This window comes from Strongyloides ratti (genome assembly GCF_001040885.1).
Source record: "Strongyloides ratti genome assembly S_ratti_ED321, chromosome : 1".
NCBI lineage: Eukaryota > Metazoa > Nematoda > Chromadorea > Rhabditida > Strongyloididae > Strongyloides > Strongyloides ratti.
The window spans coordinates 4,953,459-4,975,594 of NC_037307.1; the positions used below are offsets into that span (position 1 = coordinate 4,953,459).

Below are 22,136 nucleotides of genomic sequence, written 5' to 3' on the forward strand. Positions count from 1 at the left end.
TAAAATAAATTGCTTTTGTTTTTTTAATATATCAAGCTTACAATATCATTTAAAATAATGGAAGAAAAATTTTAAATATTTTTAATTAGCATTAGTATTTTTAAGATTTATAAATAAAATAAATTACTACAATATTTACTAAAACAACAATTTAAAATAAAATTTCTGAATGAGTTGAATGTTTTAAAAGTATAAAAAAAAATAAATGAATGAGATAAAAAATGTTTTATACTTTAAATGTCAAAAAACACATTATTAGAAGTGCAATAATTCAAATGGTATAATAAAATAGTTGGTAAACAACTGTAACTTGAGACAACAATAAGCATAAATAAACAAAAATTTTTAAATATTCATTTGCTATTATTAATTTATTATTTCCCATTATTTAACCTTTTGAATGTGTAATATTTTTAAGCCTAAATTTTTAAATTTTTTTTTTTTCCTATACATTCATAAAAGTAATTATTAATGGAAAAAATTTTTAAACTTTCTTTTATAATATTTTATTATTGGCATTTAATTTTCTTTTTTTATTATAATGTTTAAGAAAAGAAGAAAACTTTTTAACATTAATTTGTGAAAACATATTACATTTGAATCTCGATTTTTCTTATTTCAATAAAAATAATTTTTTTTAAATAATTGGGAAAAAAAAATGTATAATATTATTTCAAGGCAAATATAAAATTAATGTCAATTTTACATTTAAAAGAGAAAAATGTTTTTTTTTAAACAAAAGCATTGAATATTTAATATTATCAATAAAATAATAAATATATACGCCTTGTTATGAATTAGATTTATAAAATTGTACAATTATAATATCAATTATTATTTTATCAAATAACAGATATATCAATATAAAATAAAAATTAATATATATAAATGATATATATTTAATAAAAATTTAACATAGTTTTTTTTTTCCTAATAAACAAAATTATTTACTTTCTATAAAAAAAAAATACATAAGAATTATACTTTTTAACAAAAAAAATTATTGAATATACTAAATGTATTTTTTTAAAAGTCTTTATTAGTTATGAAAGATAAAAAAAAAAATTTTATAGACATTAATTTAATATTTAATCTAAATAAATTATAAGAGTAAAATTTTATAAAAAGCATATTTATCTTTTATTCTTTATTAAGAAATATTTATATTAAAATATGTAAATATTTATATAGTTTTTTATTATTTTTATTTTTTTTTATTTGTTTCTTTTGATAATTAGTTTTATAAAAATTTTTAAACTTAAAATACTTTAGTTATACAGTATTCATTTATACTATAATATTTACTTTTTTAAATTGTTGCTTTTTGATGTGGTAAAGAATAAATAATTTACTTTTAATTAAGGTTTTCCTGTTTTAAAATATTATTCTAAATATTTTAAAAATATATATATATATATACTTCAACAATGGTAAATTTTAAATTTTATTTTTAGTCTACATTTATTTTAAGTATACAAGAAATTATTATAAATCAGAGTAATTACAAATAAACAGTAATTAATTTTTTTTACTCTATGTTTAAATAATAATTGGTTTTTTTTTTTAAAATAGATATTATTTAATTCCTTACAAAATATATCAAACCAATTAATATAGGTATTAAAGATAATAAAATATTTCCTTTATTTTGAGTACTTGAATTACAGAGTCCTGTAGAACAACAACAGATGTACCCTAAATTTGGTATATTTGAGCAGGAATCAAAAATTTGGTATGTTTGACAAATTGAGGATACTCCTACACCATCACAATATCGAACAGTATCTAATCCAAGAGTTTGTTTAATACAAGACATACTTGGACATTCAATCATTTGTAATTGACTTCCACTATAACATTGTATTGCTAATGAATATCTTTTCTCAAATCCAAATAGAAAAATAATACTTATCAATAAAATATAAATTTTATATTGCATTATTGCAATTTTTAAATTAATAAAATGAGTTGTGTGTTAAAAATATCCTAAAAATAAATAATAATATAAAATATAAAAAAATATATCACAAAAATTTAATTTCAATTCAAACTAAATTTTATATGAAATATAATATAGTATTAACAAGATCAATTTTTAAAAGAATTAAACAAGCAAATCGCTTCCGATTTTCACTAATAATATATTGAATAGTTACCATAACTAGAAAGATAAAATAAAATTCATGAATGATTAATAAAGATTAAATGCGTTTATGTATTAATCAATTTTACAATTCAAAACGTATATCTAACCAGTTCATTATTAGTACCAACAATTGTTGACTCATACACAATAAAGTAATGAAAACACAAATTTAGATGATCCATAATATTAAAGTTACTTTTATAAGATTTGACTTTACTACTATTATTAAAAAAATTATTTATTTATAGGATAATATATAAATATTTACAATATGTTTCAATACCGCAAAACAATTAAGTGGTCCATTTTACTTAATATATATATATATATATATTAATCATTTATAATATAATAATATTATAATGTACTTATTATAAATAAACAGGTGATGGAAATGAATTAAGAAAAATAATTAAATGAAGTTTTAAAATTTATCAATAAGTAAATAATAATATTTGTTTTCTTGTCATAAAATTATTTAGATGTGTTAACTTTCAATAATTCTTTTATATAAAGTTATATTTTAAAATGTCAAGAACAAAATTAAGCTTCCTTGGCTTGACAAATTTTTACAATAACAAATAATAATACCATTTACTATGTTAACTTAAATTTCATTTTTATAAGTTGACATTTTCATTATTATTCATTTTTAATAAAATATTTTACAATATATAACAAAAATAATAATTCAAAATTGAGATAAAAATTTTGAAAGATTAAAAATTGTAAAATGCAAATAAGCTCAATGAAAAAGTTGATGATACTATTTTTATATAAATTTTATCCTTAACTTCCAAAAACTAGAAGTAATAATTTTATGGATAAAAGTTTCATCCATTTTAATAATGTAAATTTAGAAACATATATATTCTATGACACATATATTTTTAATAAAACATAACTAAATATATAAAATAACAATATATAATTATATATGTAGAATTGGTGTAAATTATCAAAATAAAAATACATTACTTTAAATAATATATTTAAAAAGTTTAAGTTAACTAAATATTTTTTTCACGAAAATCTTTTTTAATTTAGTTATCACGAAATTTTGTTTTGTTTTTGAATTACTAAATTTAAATTAGAAAAATAATAAAAGATAGTTAATCGTATTTGTAAATAATAAATCATTTTAGAAAAACAGCATATATATATATTGACTATTAAATCTTATTATATATCTCAATTATTTTTTTTAAAAATTTATTAAAGAATAAAAATCATTTAATTGTAAAAAATTTATTCAAAATGTTAACAGATGACACAATAGATAATATTAAAGTACAAATAATATATTGAAGTTATTAAATTTATGGAAATATACCAATCATTTCCTCAAACTGACCTTCATTGATTCAAATTAAAAAGTAAAACAACTGATTGATTCCAATAATATTTTAAGTTACAAGGACCGGCAGATTTTATTAATTACTGCCATATAACATCTTTTCATATATCTATACTATATGCTTCACTGATTTTAGGAAAGGTTCTTTTATAATAAAAGAAAAGGTGGTTTAAATTTAGAAGTTACCCCACAAAACACAATCACTTCCCCTAATTATCCCTTATTAATACAATGACTTTAATTAAAGGTTACCACAAAATCGGAAATTAGTTTCATATTTCAATTTTTAACTTCTATCAAATCTTTTTATTAATTATATTTAAGATTATATATTTAAAAAGATTTATTTTTAAATAGATTTATTATTCATGAAATTTTTTAATTAAAATTAATACCTAATCTTGAAATCTTTTTATAATTCAAACTTGCACTTAATTTCATATTCTCAAAGAGATAAATAATAAAATTTTTACTTGACATTGGAATTATGTTTATAGTTGTGTAGTGTTATTTTTCTTTTTTTTTTTTTGAAGATACATTATTTATCTTTAATAAAATGGTTCTTGGAAGAGAATTGACAAAATTATTCTTCCAATCTAAAGGACTTACACCAAAGCAACAAAAATTTGTTCTTTCCTCTTTTCGTTCTAAATGGATTTCAGCTAAAGAAGCTGAAAGCATTGCTGGAGCTAATACCGGTACCCGTAATGGTCATCCTGAAGATCCTGAAAAAAATACTTATGATGGACATTATAATGGAACACCTGGAATAGATAAACCTTTACATGATTTTTACTATCGTCAACATATTCCTCATTCAACACATATTGATAGAACAATAACCAAACTTATTAGTGGATTACTCTGGTTTTGGTTTTCTTATCATATGTATTATCATTCAGGTCACATTTTTGTAAGTTTAAAAAAATTTGTTTATTTATAAGTATCATAATTATAGGGACATTGGTATATGCCTTACCTTGATGAATTTACTGATGAGGAACTTGGTATCCCACCAGATAATGCTCCAGATCCAGAGTATTGGGGAAATCATGGAAAAAAATATGGAACTTATCGATAAAAAGATTGTTATTAGGTTTTTGGCTTTTTTTATTTGTACTAGAGGCTAGAAATTATTTCTAGATTTTGATAAAATAAATGTTTATGCTAATATAAAAGAAGATAACAAAAAAAAAAGAAAATTAATATCGTCATGATATGTATCCTTGTCTTCAAGTATCATTGTTTAATCAATCATTATGTAAAAAATTTATTCATTAGACAAATTTTTACTTAAAATATTTAGTACTTTAAAGATTATTTCTAAAAATTATGTAGATAAGTATCTATACTTAATTAATTCATTTACTACTTTTTCTAAACACCTTCCAAGAAGTCTTACAAAAACTAGCTTTATTTAATTGAAAATGCATAACTTAAGTTTATGAAATTAGTATTTTTATTAGTTTATAGTATAAAATAACTAACTTTTGTTAGTAAGAATTTCAAGTTTAAAATTTTTTCTCTTTAAAATTATTTATTCAGTTGGAAAAAAAAAAACAAATCAATATTAAGGATGATGAAGATAAATTTTTAAAAAAATGCATTAAAAATAAAACCCGTTTATGATATTGAAAATTTTGATTGAATTTTTTCTTAAGTATATTTAATTTATTTTTGAAGGTGTTCCTACATTTTTTTCATATTTATCCATGTTCTCTTTTGAAGTAACTTTACAAATGGCTTGACATTCCTCCTCACTTCCAAAATTATTTTCATTTCCTCCACATGTTTGTGCACCAAATGGATAACATTGTTCTGTGACGATGTCAAAATAAAATCTTATAGGTAAATCATCACTTATTTCATCGATAAAATTTCCATCCATATCAGTGGGCATACAAAGAGCTGAGTCTACATAAAATAAAGATAGGATTAAAATTCATATTATTTACTTACCTGGTGGTAAATAACATAATGATGGATAACGGGTTGAGTCTAAAAATACTGGAGGTTTTGGAATGATTGCTGCAAATGACAAAATCATCAACATACTTTGTAAAATAATATATTTAAATAAGTGATTCATAATTTTATTCTTTTTACTTATCTTAAAAATTATATAAATATATTTTTTAAACATAAATTTGATTTATTACATTAAATATAAAGAACATTTATTTAAATAGGTAATGGATAAAAATATATAACTAATATAAAAATTTAAGATTTCATTATAAAAAAAATAAATAATTTTTATTATGTGAAATTGTTTAGAATGCATTACGAAAAATATAAAAATTTAAAAGATTTTTGTTCGTAAATATATAATTTTCTAAAAGAATTTATTATTTTGATTTCATTATTAACATTCCATACATTTATTATAATAATAATAAATATTAAAAACTTGTAAATAAAATACAGAAAAATGAATAAATTAAGTTTACATAAAACGTCTTACATTTATATATAATAAACAAAAGTTTGTTGAAGGGGAAGGTTTTATCAATAATATCAATCTAGTTAACAATGATCATCTAAACAATCAAGTATATGAAAAATTTATCTTGGATTGAATTATTTTAACTAAAAAATTTGAGAAAAAAAAACAATAGATGGAAATTTTTTAAAATAATTCAATGTTTTTGTTGTTATTTTTGAAAGTAAATATTATTAATTTCTATGTAACATAAATAATCATATTTTTAAAACTAGTCGTTAATACTTTAATAAGTGTAAAAAAAATGTATATTATTTATAAATTAAATTGGATTTTTATATAGATTTTATTTTTTTTTAGATACATTAAGTAATTATTTATATATAACTTTGAAAAGAATATAAAAATATTCATTTATAAAAAAAATACCATAATCATTCATAATTTACATACTGTGACAATTTAGATAATATAATGTTGATTGTAAATCATAAAAAAAATAAAAATAGTTTTAAAAACAACTTTTTTTTAGTAAATAATAATTGATCAAATTGATGAATATTATTTTAAAAATATCCTTGTTTTAAAAATATAAGATTTTAAAAATATGACAAACATTTTACAAAAATCATGTGAAAATGAAAGCAGGAAGTTATATTTGTATTCAAAGGTTTATCAAAAAAAAAGTATAGCTGATAAAATAAATTTCTATCAGTTTCTGAAAAGTTAAATTTATATGATAAATACAAATAGATATAATTTTTTTTTAAACTCTACTTGAAAAAAGTTATCTCAATTGTTGGGAGAAAAAGATTATATTGTCAAAAGTTTTTTATATTTATTAAAAATAATGGATGATATGATATATTTAATTTTAAGATATTATTTATAGTCAAAAGTAGAATGTCATTAGATTAAAAAAAAAGATTATTTTTATTGTTTATATACAATATTTATTTGTTAGATAATGAAAAGACATATTTAAACTTTCTTGTTTATAATAAAAAAAAAAATTTTATAATATATAATTATAACAATAATTTAAGTAAAGAATTCTAATAAAATATAAGGTAAAAATAATTAATAACTTTATAAAATGTTTTTCAAAAGTATTTATTTTAATAATTGGTATATAAAACTGGTTGATTTTTTAAAAATGTAGTTTAGCATTTATTAATAAATAGTAAAATTTACTTTTTAGATTTAATATAAAGTAATGTCCAATGGTAAAAGTAAATATATGAAATTGATGACAATTTGATATATTATATTGTAATTTTATGCTCCTTTAAACAGTTTTAAGGAAATGTGATCTAGCACCATTTTCAATTGTCAATTTTTAAATGAGCCGTGAAACTATAAAACATACTTATTTCTGATACATTGACAAAAATTAAAGAATTGTAAATAAGTTAATATACACCACCAAATAAAGTACATTAACTTATACATTTTATATAATAAATAAATACACAACTCGTGAAAATTATTAAAATAATGATACAAAATAAAAATTACCTTAATTTAGTTTTATAAAAAATATATTTTATGTAATTTTTAAATAATGTGGTTATAAAATATTTGATCAATAAATTTTATTATATAGTATTTTATAACAAAATATAATATTTTATTTTAAAAAAAAAATTTTTAACAATGCATTGAAAATGATGTCATCATTGTAATTTGAGTAAAAATAATTGTTGGATATTTGTAAATTTTTAATAAAAACCATACTATTAAATTCTTAAGTATAGCATATGTATTTAAATGATTAAATTTTTTTTTTGATAGATTATATAAATTTTAACATTATTATTATATAAAAATTTAATTTTTTTTTTCAATAAACATTAAAACATTTGAATACAATTTTATACAAATTTTTTTTATATAAATTAAAATGATTAAGTAATCATATAATATACATCCTTGTTTTAAACATTTATTTAAAACCATAATCAAAATTAATAATTTTTAATTTTAAAGAACAATTGTGAATGATATTAAAATAAATTATTATAAAAGTCAGAACAAAAATTTTTAAAATAACCTTTTTTAAGACGTACACAAAATCATTCTTTCTTATCAATATTTTTACAAATTATCACTGATAACATTATAATAGCCTTATGATTATAAATATCTTTACTTTAAATCTTCTTGAAATAAATGATCAATATGTGCAAAGAGCTTAATTATCAGTTAGCCTATTATTGTTATCCGTTTTATAGTTAGTTAATCTCTATTAAAAATATATTAACTAAATTTTATTTTTAATTTTTTTTTTTTTGCCTAAATAAAAGTAATATTTTTTATCAATATTAAATTTTAAATTTATTCAAAAATATAAGGAGGAGACTGTCACTGTTATAGTACATATTGTATCTTTTTTTTGTCCTAAAAATGGCTAAAGAATTTACTTTATTTATTAAATTCTTCTCCTTAAGTTTGATACTTTTTTTATTTACAAGTAATTCTTATCAAAGCAGAATTTACCGTCAAATATACATAAATAGTAAGATTATTTACCTTTTTTTAATATAAAAATATTATTAATTATTAAAAATTAAAGATTTTGATAGACATACTAGAAGTATTTCTAGTGATTATATGAAATGGTTATCACCAAGTCAATCAGACTACCTTCATAATATGATTAAAAATAAGGTTGAGGATGAAAAAATTTGGAGAGAAATGATAAGTTTGTACCAGGAAACTGAAGGAAAACAAAGACATACAGCTTTGGAAAATTTAAATAGATTATGTAAGATTGCCAATTCTGAGGAATCTAATGATTCATCAAAAAAAAGAAAAAGAAATGTTGATGAATCTGGTTTTACCTTTAAATCTTATGTTAAATCAAATCCAGAAAATGCTAAACCATTATGTTTAGAGGTAATGACATTATATAATGAAATTAAGGATAATTCATTGACGGATGAGCAAATGTTATGGCTTAGTCCTTCACAAAAATTAGAAATTAAAAAAATACGCGATGAGGGTGGTGATCATTGGGATATTATGAGTAAATTAGCTGAATATATTGTTTCATTATCTACAAGAAGACGTAAAGAAGTTAGTGAAATGTTTAAACCATTTTGTGTAAATCAATTATCACGTCTTTTGGGACCTGAAGGTTTTGAAACATTAAAAAATAAGTATGAATCAACATCAACTGCTGATGAGATTGTTGAAACATTTAAAAGTATAATAGAAACATTAGAGACAGAGTACCAAAGAAATGAAGCTGAACATTATGGATTATTTTGTAAAAAGGTATTTCATATTATAAGATATGATCCAGATTCTCTTTTGACATGGTTGACAGCTTCCCAAAAACAAGAATTAATATCATTAATGAAGAATCCTAATGTTGGTGATCTTGAATTGTATAATAAAATTATTGAATTTTATGAAATATCTGAAGAGGAAGCTAAGGAAGATGCCAAAAGAATTATTACTTTAGGATGTAAAAGTTTCATTGAACGTATGCTTGGAAATGATGTTTTAGATGAAATTGAGTATAAAAAGAAAAATAATACACATCCACAAATTTTAGCTTCTAAATTAGTTAGATATGCCTCTGAAATTATTGATGAAAATGAAAGAGATATAGCAAGAAAAAGTTTACCAATATGTAAAAAAATTTATTTAGGTTTTAATAATGAATGTGAATGTAATGGAAATTCAGATTCTTGTGATTCAGAAACACATAAATGTTTAAATTGCCAACATAATACTTATGGTGTTCAATGTTCAAGGTATCTTTTTATTTTTTATTTTTAAGTATTATTACTTTTTTTTAGATGTTTAAATGGTTTTCATGGAACTGCCATAAATGGTGATTGCCATGAAAATGAGGTACCTAATTGTAATTGTAATGGACATGCATTATCTGGATGTGATTATCATGGAAATTGTCTTGTAAATTTTTATTAAACATTTTATTTAATATTTTTTTTTAGGAATGCCTTAATCATACAGTTGGAGTTAATTGTGAAAGATGTGCAAGTGGTTATTATGGTGACCCTTTACAAGGAACATCTGAAGATTGTGTAAAATGTCCTTGTCCGTAAGTATCCAATTAACTATGATAAAATATCATTTATAAAATAATATTTATTTTTTTATAGTGGTAATATAGATTGTTTTATAAATGAACATCATTTAGTACAATGTAAATATTGCCCAAAAGGTTTATCAGGAATAACTTGTGAAATTAATGAATCAACACATTCATCAAATTCAGAAATTAAAGAAACTGGTAAAGCAATCCTAACAAATATGTAAAAGAAACCATTTTCAAAATATAAAAGAATAATTTATCAAATTGGTACAATAAATTTAAACACCCACTTAATTTACCATTCAGTATATTATTTCTCCCTTTATATTATTTTTCTTTTTATATATTTTTACCATAGTCTGGAACCATTTCAAAGAAAATTGCGGAAACAATTTTCTTACTATTGGTTTTTAATTATTCAATACTAGAAAATTGATATTTAAAAATTTTAATATAAATAAAATATTTTTTTTTTATTTTTAACTTGATGTTAACGTTTCAAAAAGAATATATAATCATAATTTTAAAAAAAAAGTATTTAGTTTCATTACCATAAATTTAACCTATTGTATATGTTTTTTGTTACTTTTTTATTACTTTTATATATATATATACTTTAAATACATATATATTTTTTTTGTTAATAATAATAAAAATTAAACAATATATTATTGTCTAGTAACGATACCATAGTGTTACTGTTTTTCAAAACAATCGTCTACTTTTATAGAAACAAAAAAATTAGAGCATTTAGTTATTTTAGTTAATTTCTTAAATATTTATAAATGTTCAATTATCGAAAATTAAATTTTTGCTATAAAGATTATTTTAGTTCACATCATAAAATTAAACTTTTTACAATGTTATACTTGATATATTCAATAAAAATGTAGGCAGTAAATTAATTAGTCACATTTACAAGTGATTAAAATTCAAGATAAAAATTTACACCTAAAAAAGTCTTGATTGTAATCATGAGACGTATATAGGAGTTATAATATAAGGAAATTCATTTGTATAATTTCAATTTTTTAGTTGTTAAAAATTTTTTCTTGTTTTTACAATATCTTGATTTTATAAATTTTTATACGTTAACTAAAATAAATTAATTTTTAACAATAACATTATTTTTTTTTTTAATTTTTATACTCTTTTCTATTGTCTAATGTACTTTTAATTATTTTTCTAGATATAATTTTAATATGGATAGAGTTGAGAGTTCTGGATTTATTTCAAATATAAGTTCTAATGACTCTGATCAATTGGTTGTTAATGAGGTTGTTAAAAAATTAGAAATGAAAAAAATTAAGGTAGATGAAGAAATGGTTGAAAAAAATACATCAATTGATGATATGTCAAATTGTTATCGTTCCATTATCCAACATATTGGTGAAGATTTAAATCGTCAGGGCCTCATAAAAACACCAGCTCGTGCAGCAAAAGCTATGCTTTATTTTACCAAAGGATATGATGAAAATCTTGATGGTATGTTTTTTTATTATTTAATAGAAATAATTTTTTTTAACACATATTTTATTATCTAGATATTATAAATGAAGCTGTTTTTGATGAAAATCATGATGAAGTTGTAATTGTCAAAGATATTGAAATGTTTTCATTATGTGAACATCATTTAGTACCATTTACCGGTAAAGTACATATTGGATATCTTCCAAATAAGCGTGTACTTGGATTAAGTAAATTAGCAAGAATAGTTGAGATGTTTTCAAGGCGTCTTCAAGTACAAGAAAGGTTAACTCGTGAAATAGCATCAGCATTGATGCAAGCTGTTCAACCGGCAGGTGTTGCTGTTGTAGTTGAAGCAAGGTATGTTATAATATAATATAAATTTATAATAATTTAAATAAAAATTTTTTAGTCATATGTGTATGGTTATGAGAGGTGTACAAAAATTATCATCATCTACAACTACAAGTTGTATGCTTGGTGTATTTAGAGATGATCCAAAGACAAGAGAAGAATTTTTATCATTAATAAAAAAATAAATATTTTTATTAATATAATGTTATTTAATGTGTTTTATATATATTTATATATAATTCATAAAAATGACATACATATATTTTTCAAGTTAATATTCATATTTTAATCAAAGTAAAACGAGGAATTACAATTAGAAAAGAGATTTTATACAAAGTATTATAAAAATAAATTCAAAGTTAATATTTTTTTATTTGTATAATTTGTTATTGACTACTTTATAAAATGTTTTATATTTTTGTTTAAAAACATTAAATATACATTTATTATAAAAGCTATGAATAAGATTATTAAAACTATTATTACTTAATTCTTTACCACAATGAATTTTATTCTTTCTATTTTTTTAATATTTTTACTGATAAGATTATCTTATTTATACAAACAAGATGTTTCAGTATCAGGGCAATTACTTTGTAATCGCAAAAGAGCTGTAGGTATTCAAATTTATCTTAAAGAAAAAGATACATGTAAGTTTTTTTTTATGATAAAAAAAAATTATAATAAATTTGAAGTTGATCCTGATGATACTCTTGATGCAACAATATCAGATTTTGAAGGTAAATTTAAACTTGATGGAGTAGAAGATGAATTCAAATCAATAAAACCTTATATTGAAATAATCCATAAATGTGAGGTATCAAATATAAGATGTAACAGATCTACAATATATAGTATAGATCAAAAAGAAATTGGTAGAAACTATGACTTTCAATATATAAATTTGAATATAAAAGGTCATTCTGATTTTGAAACATGTTAAATTTTTAACATCATTTTAATATTTTATTTTCAATAAATTTTTTTTGACAAAAATAATAAACAACAAGAATATATTAAAGTAAATTACAATAATTATTCATTTATGAATAATTTAAGATAAATTGATATTATTATAATTTATCCATAGTTTAAAAAAAATTTTAATATATTATTATATTAAAATTTTTTGTTTTTTTGAATAAATTTTATATAAAACACTTACAATAATTTTATTTACATTAGTTTAATTATGTTGACTAGTATTAAAAATTCAAGCATCATCCTGCCAACAACAGATTTTTCAAAAATTTTTGATAATTATTGTAAACTTCATAATATAAAATTGCCACCTAATAGGTATACAGTTATCGTTGGGGTGAATAAAAACTTTAACCTTCATTTGGATATTGCAGGATGTTTTTCAAAATATTTTAAAAGAATAAATTCACCGGATACAATCCATTATATTAAAAAAAATGATATCACTGATAGAGCTATTGGAAAAGTAATTGAATGGATTTATACCGGTAACATGACAATTGCTCCATTTGATTTTAAACAAATTAATTATTTATGCAATTTGTGGGAAATTGAAAAACTTCAGGCAATATTAAATGCCTTCAAAAATGTTAAAAGTGATTTAAATTATTCTATGAGAGAAACAAATATCATTAAAAATCCTTCTATACGTCCAGAAAGAAAAAAAAAAATTTTATCTATTTGTAAAGCAGGTGAGAAAAATATATTAATAACATCATTTTTTTTTATATATTTAGATGGAACACGAGTAAAAATGCACTCTCCGCCCCTTCTTCAGTGATTGATAATTACTTAATAATAATTAAAGTTTGAATTTAATTGATTGAAAATAAAAATTTTATTTATAGATTCTGAAGTTGTTTACATATTATAAAAAAAAATAATTTTTCACATATATATTTTTCTATTATGATATCTTTTGAAAAATGATAAAACTTAAAGTAGATGTTGACTAATAAACTCGTAAACATCAACAAGTTTGAAGCAATAGCTTGTGACACTAAAGTTTGGAATTTTTTAACCCACTCTTTTTAATTCTCAATAATATTTAGAAAAAAGTTTTTTTTTCCATATACAAGTTTAACATTTATTTTTTATTCAAACACATTTTATTGAAAAATTATATTAGAAACTAATAAATTTTGTTAAAATGAATATATACTATTTATAAAACTTATTCTTATAGTAATATAAAATATATTTTTAAATGTTAATTTTCACTTTACAAGAAATAATTTATCAATTTCAAAAAAATTTAAATATTTTTTTTTGTTTTCAAATATTTTTCTATCTTCAATGTACTTTTTTTTTCAATGATACTTCAATGCTTTGATGTCATTTTTAAAGACTATTTCTAAGTACCTAATTGACATTTTCAACATTTACAAAAATTTTATTAATATTGAAAATATTAAACATTTTCTAAACACTTCTCTTAATATAAATATTTCAATGATATTCCATAAATGAAACGCTATAATTATAAATAAATCTTCAAATATTTATTTTCAAAAAAAAAATATTTATTAAAGGTAAAAAAATTGCATAATTAACAATTTATTCAAGTCATATTAAACTTCATAAAATATAATTTTGTCAATTTTCAAAACTGGTATTTATAATATTTTAATGAGGCTATTTATTTCAAGAATAAATTTACTTTAAATTAAATGTTAAAAAGATTAAAACATAAATATGGAAGGAAAAAAAATTTTTTTTAAATATATAACTTAATTGAAATTTCTTACAAAAGTTATGTAACTTTTTTGTACCCTATTTTTTTTTATTTTTCAAGTTAGGAAATAAAAAAAGTTGTTTTTAAAATACTAATGTTATAAATATATTGTGGGAAAAGTTTTAAATATAAATATTAATAATAAAAATTACATATATTTTATCATTTATTCAATGGCTAAATGACTAAACAAATATTTTGAATAAAATAATTTTTGTAGTATTTTTCGTAATTTTTTTATCTATATACGTTTTCATTTATTTATTTAAGAAATGTTTTTTAAAATTTATTATGTCATGTCATTTAATTAAGATAATCTTTATTAATTTTTAATAGAAATACAGTATCATTTTTTTTGTTAAAAATAAAATTGATAAATTTAAATTGCAAAATTGTTACAATAAAATATTCACAGTTATAGGAAATGATAACTAGAAAATGTATACTTTTAAAACAAATATAACAATCCAAAGTCTTTAAATGAAAAATTAAAAAATCTATAATGATGTAAACAATTTTTTTGATAAGTTAGTTTTTTTTTTTAAAATTTTGTTTAAAATCTCAAGGACACTATAAATTGATAAATTTTATTACTATAACCTTTTAAAATATAAGCTATTTTATTGATAAATTATTAAATTATAATATTTTAAAGATTAAATATTAAAAATAATTTTTCAGCTTTTTTAAAAATTTTTTTTCTTGTCTTTACAATAAATAAAAACTTTTTTTTTTCGGCAAAAATTAGTCTTTAGAAATACTTTGCCTACGTACTATAATTTTTAACATATCTTTTGAAGGTAAAAATGATAATTTTGTTAAAAAACTATATCTTAATAAAAATTTGCATATTATTTTTGGAAACCAATAACCATCTGATTCATATTTGATATCATATTCATTATTATCATTACTATGAATACCTCTTTCTATGGTTGTTGCACCGGGAGCTATATTATCTAATATAAATGCTATAGTTCCTCCAACTAACATTTTAATTTTTAATATTGACATTAATAAATTATCTATCTCATTATTACCAGTTCTTATATTATTTTTTTCAAAAAATTGAGGAATAATTGAACCAAGTATTACTGATACACCAATAATAGTAACATTTCTTGAATTTTTTAAACAAACAGTTTTTAGATTTGCAAAACCTATACCACAAACCATTGAAAATGACATTATAAATAATCCACCTATTAATGTTTCTGGTATAGATGAAATGATAGCTGCAAATTTTGTAAAAAATCCTAAAATTACTAATAATACTCCAGCTATTTGAACAGTTATTCTTGAAACTATATTAGTAGCTGAGAGAACTGCAACATTTTCTGAGTATGTTGTAACACCTACACCAATACCCATTACTCCAGCTACAAAACAACCTAAACCTTCCATTATAATAGAACGATTAATAATTCTTGATGTTGGTGGTGATTCTTCTGAAATTGATGCAACTATTTTATAACTTCCAATTGATTCAATCATACAAATTATACATGATGTTAAAAAACCAACAAATAATCCAAGATGAAATTTAGGAACACCAAATTGTCCTGGATATGGAAATTGAAACCATGGTGAATGTTCAATAATATATATTGTTTCATTTTTATCAACTCTTACCTGACCATTTTTTGGTTCTATATTTGTTATTGTTAAGATTCCACATATTCCCCAACAAATAATTATTGCTATTAAATAAGGGAAATTACCAAATAGTCTATATTTAATCCAAATTATATTTTTATTAGAATATGTTGGTATAGGAATATTAATATCATGAAGAAATAATATAATAATAGCTAAAATAGAAAATTGAACAATTGACATATAATGTAGTTCCGCTTTTTCTAATCCAACAGGGGCAGCAGAAAGACAAAGAAGAATTAATAATGGTGTTATAGTTACTGGACCAACATAACGAGAAATTTTTCCTATAATGCCTGAGATACCACAAAAAATCATAATTAATGAGGCACCCATTAAAGAACCACTAATCATTTGAAGTTTATTAATATATTCTTCTTGTGGAACAAAATCTGCCTCACTTGCTTTACATTGAAAATCTGGTAATTGAGAAAAAGCAAGTAATGGTGGTAAAAATGTAAATGCAGTTCCTTGATATACCTAAAAAAAATTTTCATTAGATAAAAGATAACAAAAAAAAAGAAAAAAGACATACAGCTAATCTTAAACCAAATGTGGTTTGTATTATTGTTGAGATTCCAGCAGTAACTAAAGTACTTGACATCAACTTAATTCTAATTGCCATTGTGTCAGAGCCTGCACAAATTAAAGATGTTACCAAGTATGGCATAACAAGTAGCCCTGTGATTCCAACCATCATTTGCTTAAAAATATTTTAATACATGGCTACTCTTACCTGAAAACCTAATAATAATGATATATTCCATTTTGGAATATCTTTAGCTGAATAAATTAATTTTCTTTGTTTGTTAATTGGCTCTTTAGGATTAAGCATATTCTTATCAAAATTATACTCTAAAAATGTCATTTTCATATCAATTAAAAATTGACAAGATTTTTGATATATTAAACACAATATATTATCTATTATTAGTGCGCAACTTGATTGATTACTACTTTTTTATACCATTAAATTAAAATAATTAATTTTAATTTTCACTATATAAAATTAATATAACGTTTTATCAAAAATGACTCATTTATAATAATTTTTTTATTATAATATTTTAAAAATATATTAGTTTGAAAAAGAAAATAAGGAAAAATTATCAATTTACAAAAAAAAAAAGTAATCATTTATGTGTACATTAGTATAAAATGTAAAATAGCTATAAAGGTAAATAAACATGATGTGTAAATATTTATCCATTATCATTGTAAATCAAAAATATAACCTTCATCAATATTACTATAAGTATATTAATAATATAATCTTAAAACATGTTTAATTATCTATAACAAGGATAAGGATGTTTAAAATGATTTGTTTTTATCAATACATTATTATCAATGTATGATTTTTAAACAAATTTTTTATGATAAATTATTATTTATAATAAATGTAAAGTTAAATATCATTTTATTAAAAAAAAAAAAAGAAAAACATATTTAAAAATTTTTATTATTCTAAAATATTACTTAAATAAAAACTTTTTTTTTTAAGAAATACCTTTCACATATATTATAAATTGAATAAACCATAAAAGTATTATTTTAAATATTTTTAAATGCGTAGATGAATTGGCTGAGCAGAATTTATTTTCATCTAAACAATTACTTGCCTGTTGTTCTAATGTATAGTCAGTTGTTTGTAATGAATCTAAAGATTAATTTTTTTTTTAATTTTTATTAAGAGGATTTAGTGTACATTTACTTACCAAAATGACAATTTTTAATAAAAATTGAACCTGAATTTATAGATCGACCTTGAATTGTAATGCCAGAAATAAGCGGTTTTTCTAGAACACACAATTTTCCATAATTAAAACGTGACTGTAATTTTGTAAATGTAATATTAAATGATGATTTTTTAAATGCAAAAAAAGTATATGCTTCTGTTATTGTTAGATAACTGTAAGAAACATTTTGATTTTCAAGAAAAAAGTTATATTCAATTGGAAAGGTTGTATCAGTAAAGATGGTAAATATTATTTGATCTAAACCAATATTTATTAGATCAATTTTTTTTAATGTTGAAGTGACTAAGTCACCAGTATTTGATAAAGTTTTATAAATTCCACACTCATTTCCAATAACTTTTTTTTCTCGGTACAAACTTGAGAATTCTGTACATAAATAATACCATGTATCTGGTAAACAATTATCTACCAATCCAACATTATTTAATTTTGAATCTATTTCAGGAAAATATAAAGATGTTGATACATTTGTCAAATCTGATAAAGGATATGCTGTTATAGCAACTTCACTCTGATATTTCTCATTTAATTCATTAAAAAAAAATTGATGATCAAATTGTATTCTAAATCCTGTTTTTGTTGACATAACATTTTTTACATATTTTTTTTTAACTATTTTAACATTATCATTATAAGTATTTCCAAGATAGTTTAATAATATAAAAATAAAATAAATAAGGATATTTCTTTTTCTCAACATTAAAACAAACTTAAACCACATTACAATTGAAAAAGTATTACATAACGAAAAATTTGACACTCCCAAGTATTATTAAGAGAAAATATAAAATACTTTATCGTATATATATATTGTTTTTGCCATCAACTTTTAAAATTAATATAACTTCCTTTATCAATTTTTCTATGTTCTTTTTAATCCAAGACAAGTCATTTGATACTTAGTGACTTAAAGATATGTTCACAAAATTTAATGAACAATATGGTTATTGAAGCGATTACAAAGCTGTTCGGTATAGCAATAAACAAAAAGAAAAAGTGGATCATCAATCATGCGCAAGTATTAATATTTCTTGAATTTAATATTTTTAATGAAAATGAGTTTTGTAAAATTGAAATAATAATTTATTATCCAATAATATTATATGAATATTTTAGTTAAATAATAAAAATAGAAAATATAGGAAATCAGTTGGCAAATATATATTATTTTTAGGCACATGAATATGATAATTAAAATTCAACTTAAAAATGGGAAAACTAAAGTAATATGACTCTAGTATTTTTGATAACTTATAATATACCATTAGTATAATATTGGAAATTGTCATATAGGCGAGTTGTAAGTGAGCCTCTAGAATATTCTACCATATTAAATATAAGCTCATGAAGTTCATCATCTGTCAAAGAAATGTGAAAACGTTCTAACATTCCTTTAACAAGTGAAGGACCATAACGAAAACATGGAATTTGACAGTCATTTGTCATAATATTCATTAATGATATAATTCTATCATGATGTTTTCTGGTTGCAATTAAACCTCTTAACATTAATAATTTGTACTCTTCAAAATCTTCACCTGTTGGTCCACCCATTAAATCTACAATTTCAGGTGTTAATTTAAAAGGAGATGTCTCAAAACCAAGATTTTTTGGTGATTGATTAAGAATAAATCCAAAGTCAATATGTATTAAATGCCCATCTTCATCTAATAATATATTACCATTATGACGATCTTTTACCTGAAGAAAATAACATATTAAACTATATGCTGCACATGATCTAACAAAATTTTGCCTAGCTTTTATAAAATTCACCGTATCAATTGATCCATATTTAGTTATAAAATATTCTAATAATGTTGGTGGTATACCATTTTCATTTTCCATACTAAGTTTTTTTTTTAATTGATGTAATGATATAGCATTTTTAATTGGTTCAATTAAACCAGCATCTGCTGATAAGACATTTATTCTATATGGTTTAAGATATAATGGTATATATTCTGATGTCCATATCTCTTGAAATAAACATAATAATTGGTATGCTATAAGTTCTTGGCGTAAATCGTCTCCCGTTTTAACAATTACAGGTAATATTGTCCAATTAGGTAAAAATGAATAAATACTATCTCTTTTAATTTTTGAATACAATGAATCCCAACTTTCAGAAAAAATTGAAGATTGTTTAGATTCCTCATCAATATTACTTTCATTTATTTTCATTGAAAATATATCATTTTCATTATCATAATTTTTATACTTTTCTTTTAATTCATTAATAGATAAATTAATAACATCATTTGGTAAAGTGGATCGACAAATATTGTCAACTTCAACAGCCTCCATAATAACATAAAATGGTGCCCTATCTTTACTATTTAATACACATGCAATTTTTGGAACAATTTTTAAAATAAAATGAGTTGTATCACTATATAATGGTAACCATACCCTTGAAGGTAAATTTTCATTTAATTTATCTATACTAGAAAATAATTTATTTGTACGTTCTATTCCAGCTGGAATTTCTTTTAAATAATTTCCAATACCTATTAAACTTTGAATAAATTCTAATTCTGGTCTAAACTTTTTCATACCACATTCACATACATATTTCATTACTTGTAAAAGATTACATTTAGATAAATCAAATTCTTCAATACATTCACATGTATTTATTTCTAATGATTCTACTGTAGGTTTAATAAAATGAATTTGATCATACTTTGCTCCATTCCTATAAAATTCATTTAATATTTGTTGCTTTAATTTGTATCCCCGGCAACCTGATCTATTTATCTTCCAATTGTCTGTATTAAAGCTTTCAAGTAGAATAACACAATTGACTGAAAATTCAATACTTTCTTGACAACGTTCCATAAGATATGAATGAATATGTTCTGCAACCTGTCGTTTATTGACATATAACAATAATAATTGTGGTAAATAAAAATCAACAGATTGTTTGGGAAATTTAAATAAAGAATTTCCAAGATGTAATAATGCATTAGAATCTAGTGATGACTGAAGATGGTGTATTGCATGATGAATAGTAAAAAATGTTGAATCAAAAAATCTTAGTAATGATGACGTTGATTGTGTTGAAATATTTGTAGTTATATTATATATTTCATCTTTCCTATTTTCATCAATATTATCAAAGGATGCCTTTAAACTACATCTAAATATAAGTTAAATAAAAAAAAAGTAATAACATTAAAATAATTATTAATTAAAAAAAATTATATATTATTATTTACCTTGGGCAGACACCATTTTTAGGATGATTACAAAACTCAGAGGGTTTTTGTATATAAGACCGTTGCATATGGACAAATCATGAAATTAAAAATAAAATTTTGATTTAGACATAAAACTAAAAATCAATTAAATAATAAATTATTTTAATATTATTAATATTATGAGACAATGTAAAAAAGTAAATTTTTAATTTAATGATTTAGATAAGGCAGGAATAAATTGGTAAAAAGCATATGTAATAAGAATAATTGTTATACATAATATTACATTATAAAAGACAAGTTATTAATATTTATAATTTTTCTAACTGATACCATGATTTTAGATGTTGAAGTTTATAAAAAAAAAAAGAAAATAAATAAATAATAAAAGATATATTGTAAATATTATAAGTTATTAATACATTTTAAATTTAAAATATATTATAAATTAAATTTTAAAATTTATAATTAAATTATTTATTATTATTTCATTAAATATATTAAAATTTACCAAAAAAAAAAAAAAAAACCTTAAAATTTATTATAAATTTACAAGTATAATATTTAATATTTAAAATATTTCTAAAGATGATGGTAAATTTAAACAATCTAATATTAGAAACATACAAATAAACACATAATAATTATTTTTGGTAGTAATAAAAAAAATATTTTTTTAAAGTTTTTCATTATAGTATTAATATATTGTAGATATGGAACTAATATATTTTATAATTTATCTAATATAAACACAATAATAACTAGATTTCATCTTTTTAACCATTTATTCGTTAGATATTCAACATTTTTTATTAATAAACTGTATTATAAACATTATAAGTTTTATTATTGCATTTTGAAGCTTTAACAATAAAAACTTTGTATGTAGAAATATTAACAAAATTTATTTATTATATTGACACTTAGTAAGCATTTCCCCAAATACATAAATATTATTTGTTTGC

At 20.5% G+C, this 22,136-nt stretch overlaps 10 protein-coding genes across 10 annotated transcripts; 5 read left to right on the forward strand and 5 right to left on the reverse strand.

Moving 5' to 3' along the window:
• Positions 1-1,579: 1,579 nt before the first annotated feature.
• On the reverse strand, positions 1,580-1,939 carry SRAE_1000159400 (Hypothetical protein; the record flags this gene model as incomplete). The annotated part of the gene is made up of 1 exon (XM_024648569.1): positions 1,580-1,939. The coding sequence occupies one exon, from the start codon at positions 1,937-1,939 to the stop codon at positions 1,580-1,582; it is 360 nt and encodes a 119-aa protein (XP_024502534.1).
• A 2,120-nt stretch (positions 1,940-4,059) lies between these two features.
• SRAE_1000159500 (Hypothetical protein) lies at positions 4,060-4,584 on the forward strand (the record flags this gene model as incomplete). Its single annotated transcript, XM_024648570.1, has 2 exons — positions 4,060-4,416; positions 4,462-4,584. 2 exons carry the CDS (start codon positions 4,060-4,062, stop codon positions 4,582-4,584), a joined length of 480 nt encoding a protein of 159 aa, XP_024502535.1.
• A 585-nt stretch (positions 4,585-5,169) lies between these two features.
• SRAE_1000159600 (Proteinase inhibitor I2, Kunitz metazoa domain-containing protein) lies at positions 5,170-5,680 on the reverse strand (the record flags this gene model as incomplete). The annotated part of the gene is made up of 4 exons (XM_024648571.1): positions 5,170-5,417; positions 5,463-5,510; positions 5,559-5,613; positions 5,663-5,680. 4 exons carry the CDS (start codon positions 5,678-5,680, stop codon positions 5,170-5,172), a joined length of 369 nt encoding a protein of 122 aa, XP_024502536.1.
• A 2,672-nt stretch (positions 5,681-8,352) lies between these two features.
• SRAE_1000159700 (EGF-like, laminin domain-containing protein) lies at positions 8,353-10,239 on the forward strand (the record flags this gene model as incomplete). The annotated part of the gene is made up of 5 exons (XM_024648572.1): positions 8,353-8,464; positions 8,522-9,710; positions 9,756-9,873; positions 9,915-10,021; positions 10,083-10,239. The coding sequence occupies 5 exons, from the start codon at positions 8,353-8,355 to the stop codon at positions 10,237-10,239; spliced, it is 1,683 nt and encodes a 560-aa protein (XP_024502537.1).
• A 978-nt stretch (positions 10,240-11,217) lies between these two features.
• Positions 11,218-12,021, forward strand: SRAE_1000159800 (GTP cyclohydrolase 1; the record flags this gene model as incomplete). The annotated part of the gene is made up of 3 exons (XM_024648573.1): positions 11,218-11,500; positions 11,560-11,842; positions 11,895-12,021. 3 exons carry the CDS (start codon positions 11,218-11,220, stop codon positions 12,019-12,021), a joined length of 693 nt encoding a protein of 230 aa, XP_024502538.1.
• Positions 12,022-12,338: 317 nt separating this feature from the next.
• SRAE_1000159900 (Transthyretin-like family-containing protein) lies at positions 12,339-12,779 on the forward strand (the record flags this gene model as incomplete). The annotated part of the gene is made up of 2 exons (XM_024648575.1): positions 12,339-12,486; positions 12,532-12,779. 2 exons carry the CDS (start codon positions 12,339-12,341, stop codon positions 12,777-12,779), a joined length of 396 nt encoding a protein of 131 aa, XP_024502539.1.
• A 249-nt stretch (positions 12,780-13,028) lies between these two features.
• SRAE_1000160000 (BTB/POZ-like domain and BTB/POZ fold domain-containing protein) lies at positions 13,029-13,598 on the forward strand (the record flags this gene model as incomplete). Its single annotated transcript, XM_024648576.1, has 2 exons — positions 13,029-13,509; positions 13,555-13,598. The coding sequence occupies 2 exons, from the start codon at positions 13,029-13,031 to the stop codon at positions 13,596-13,598; spliced, it is 525 nt and encodes a 174-aa protein (XP_024502540.1).
• Positions 13,599-15,296: 1,698 nt separating this feature from the next.
• SRAE_1000160100 (Xanthine/uracil/vitamin C permease family-containing protein) lies at positions 15,297-16,905 on the reverse strand (the record flags this gene model as incomplete). The annotated part of the gene is made up of 2 exons (XM_024648577.1): positions 15,297-16,688; positions 16,744-16,905. 2 exons carry the CDS (start codon positions 16,903-16,905, stop codon positions 15,297-15,299), a joined length of 1,554 nt encoding a protein of 517 aa, XP_024502541.1.
• Positions 16,906-16,923: 18 nt separating this feature from the next.
• Positions 16,924-18,554, reverse strand: SRAE_1000160200 (Hypothetical protein; the record flags this gene model as incomplete). Its single annotated transcript, XM_024648578.1, has 3 exons — positions 16,924-17,063; positions 17,719-17,868; positions 17,927-18,554. The coding sequence occupies 3 exons, from the start codon at positions 18,552-18,554 to the stop codon at positions 16,924-16,926; spliced, it is 918 nt and encodes a 305-aa protein (XP_024502542.1).
• A 665-nt stretch (positions 18,555-19,219) lies between these two features.
• Positions 19,220-21,257, reverse strand: SRAE_1000160300 (Phosphatidylinositol 4-kinase beta; the record flags this gene model as incomplete). Its single annotated transcript, XM_024648579.1, has 2 exons — positions 19,220-21,110; positions 21,190-21,257. The coding sequence occupies 2 exons, from the start codon at positions 21,255-21,257 to the stop codon at positions 19,220-19,222; spliced, it is 1,959 nt and encodes a 652-aa protein (XP_024502543.1).
• Between the last annotated feature and the right edge of the window lie 879 nt (positions 21,258-22,136).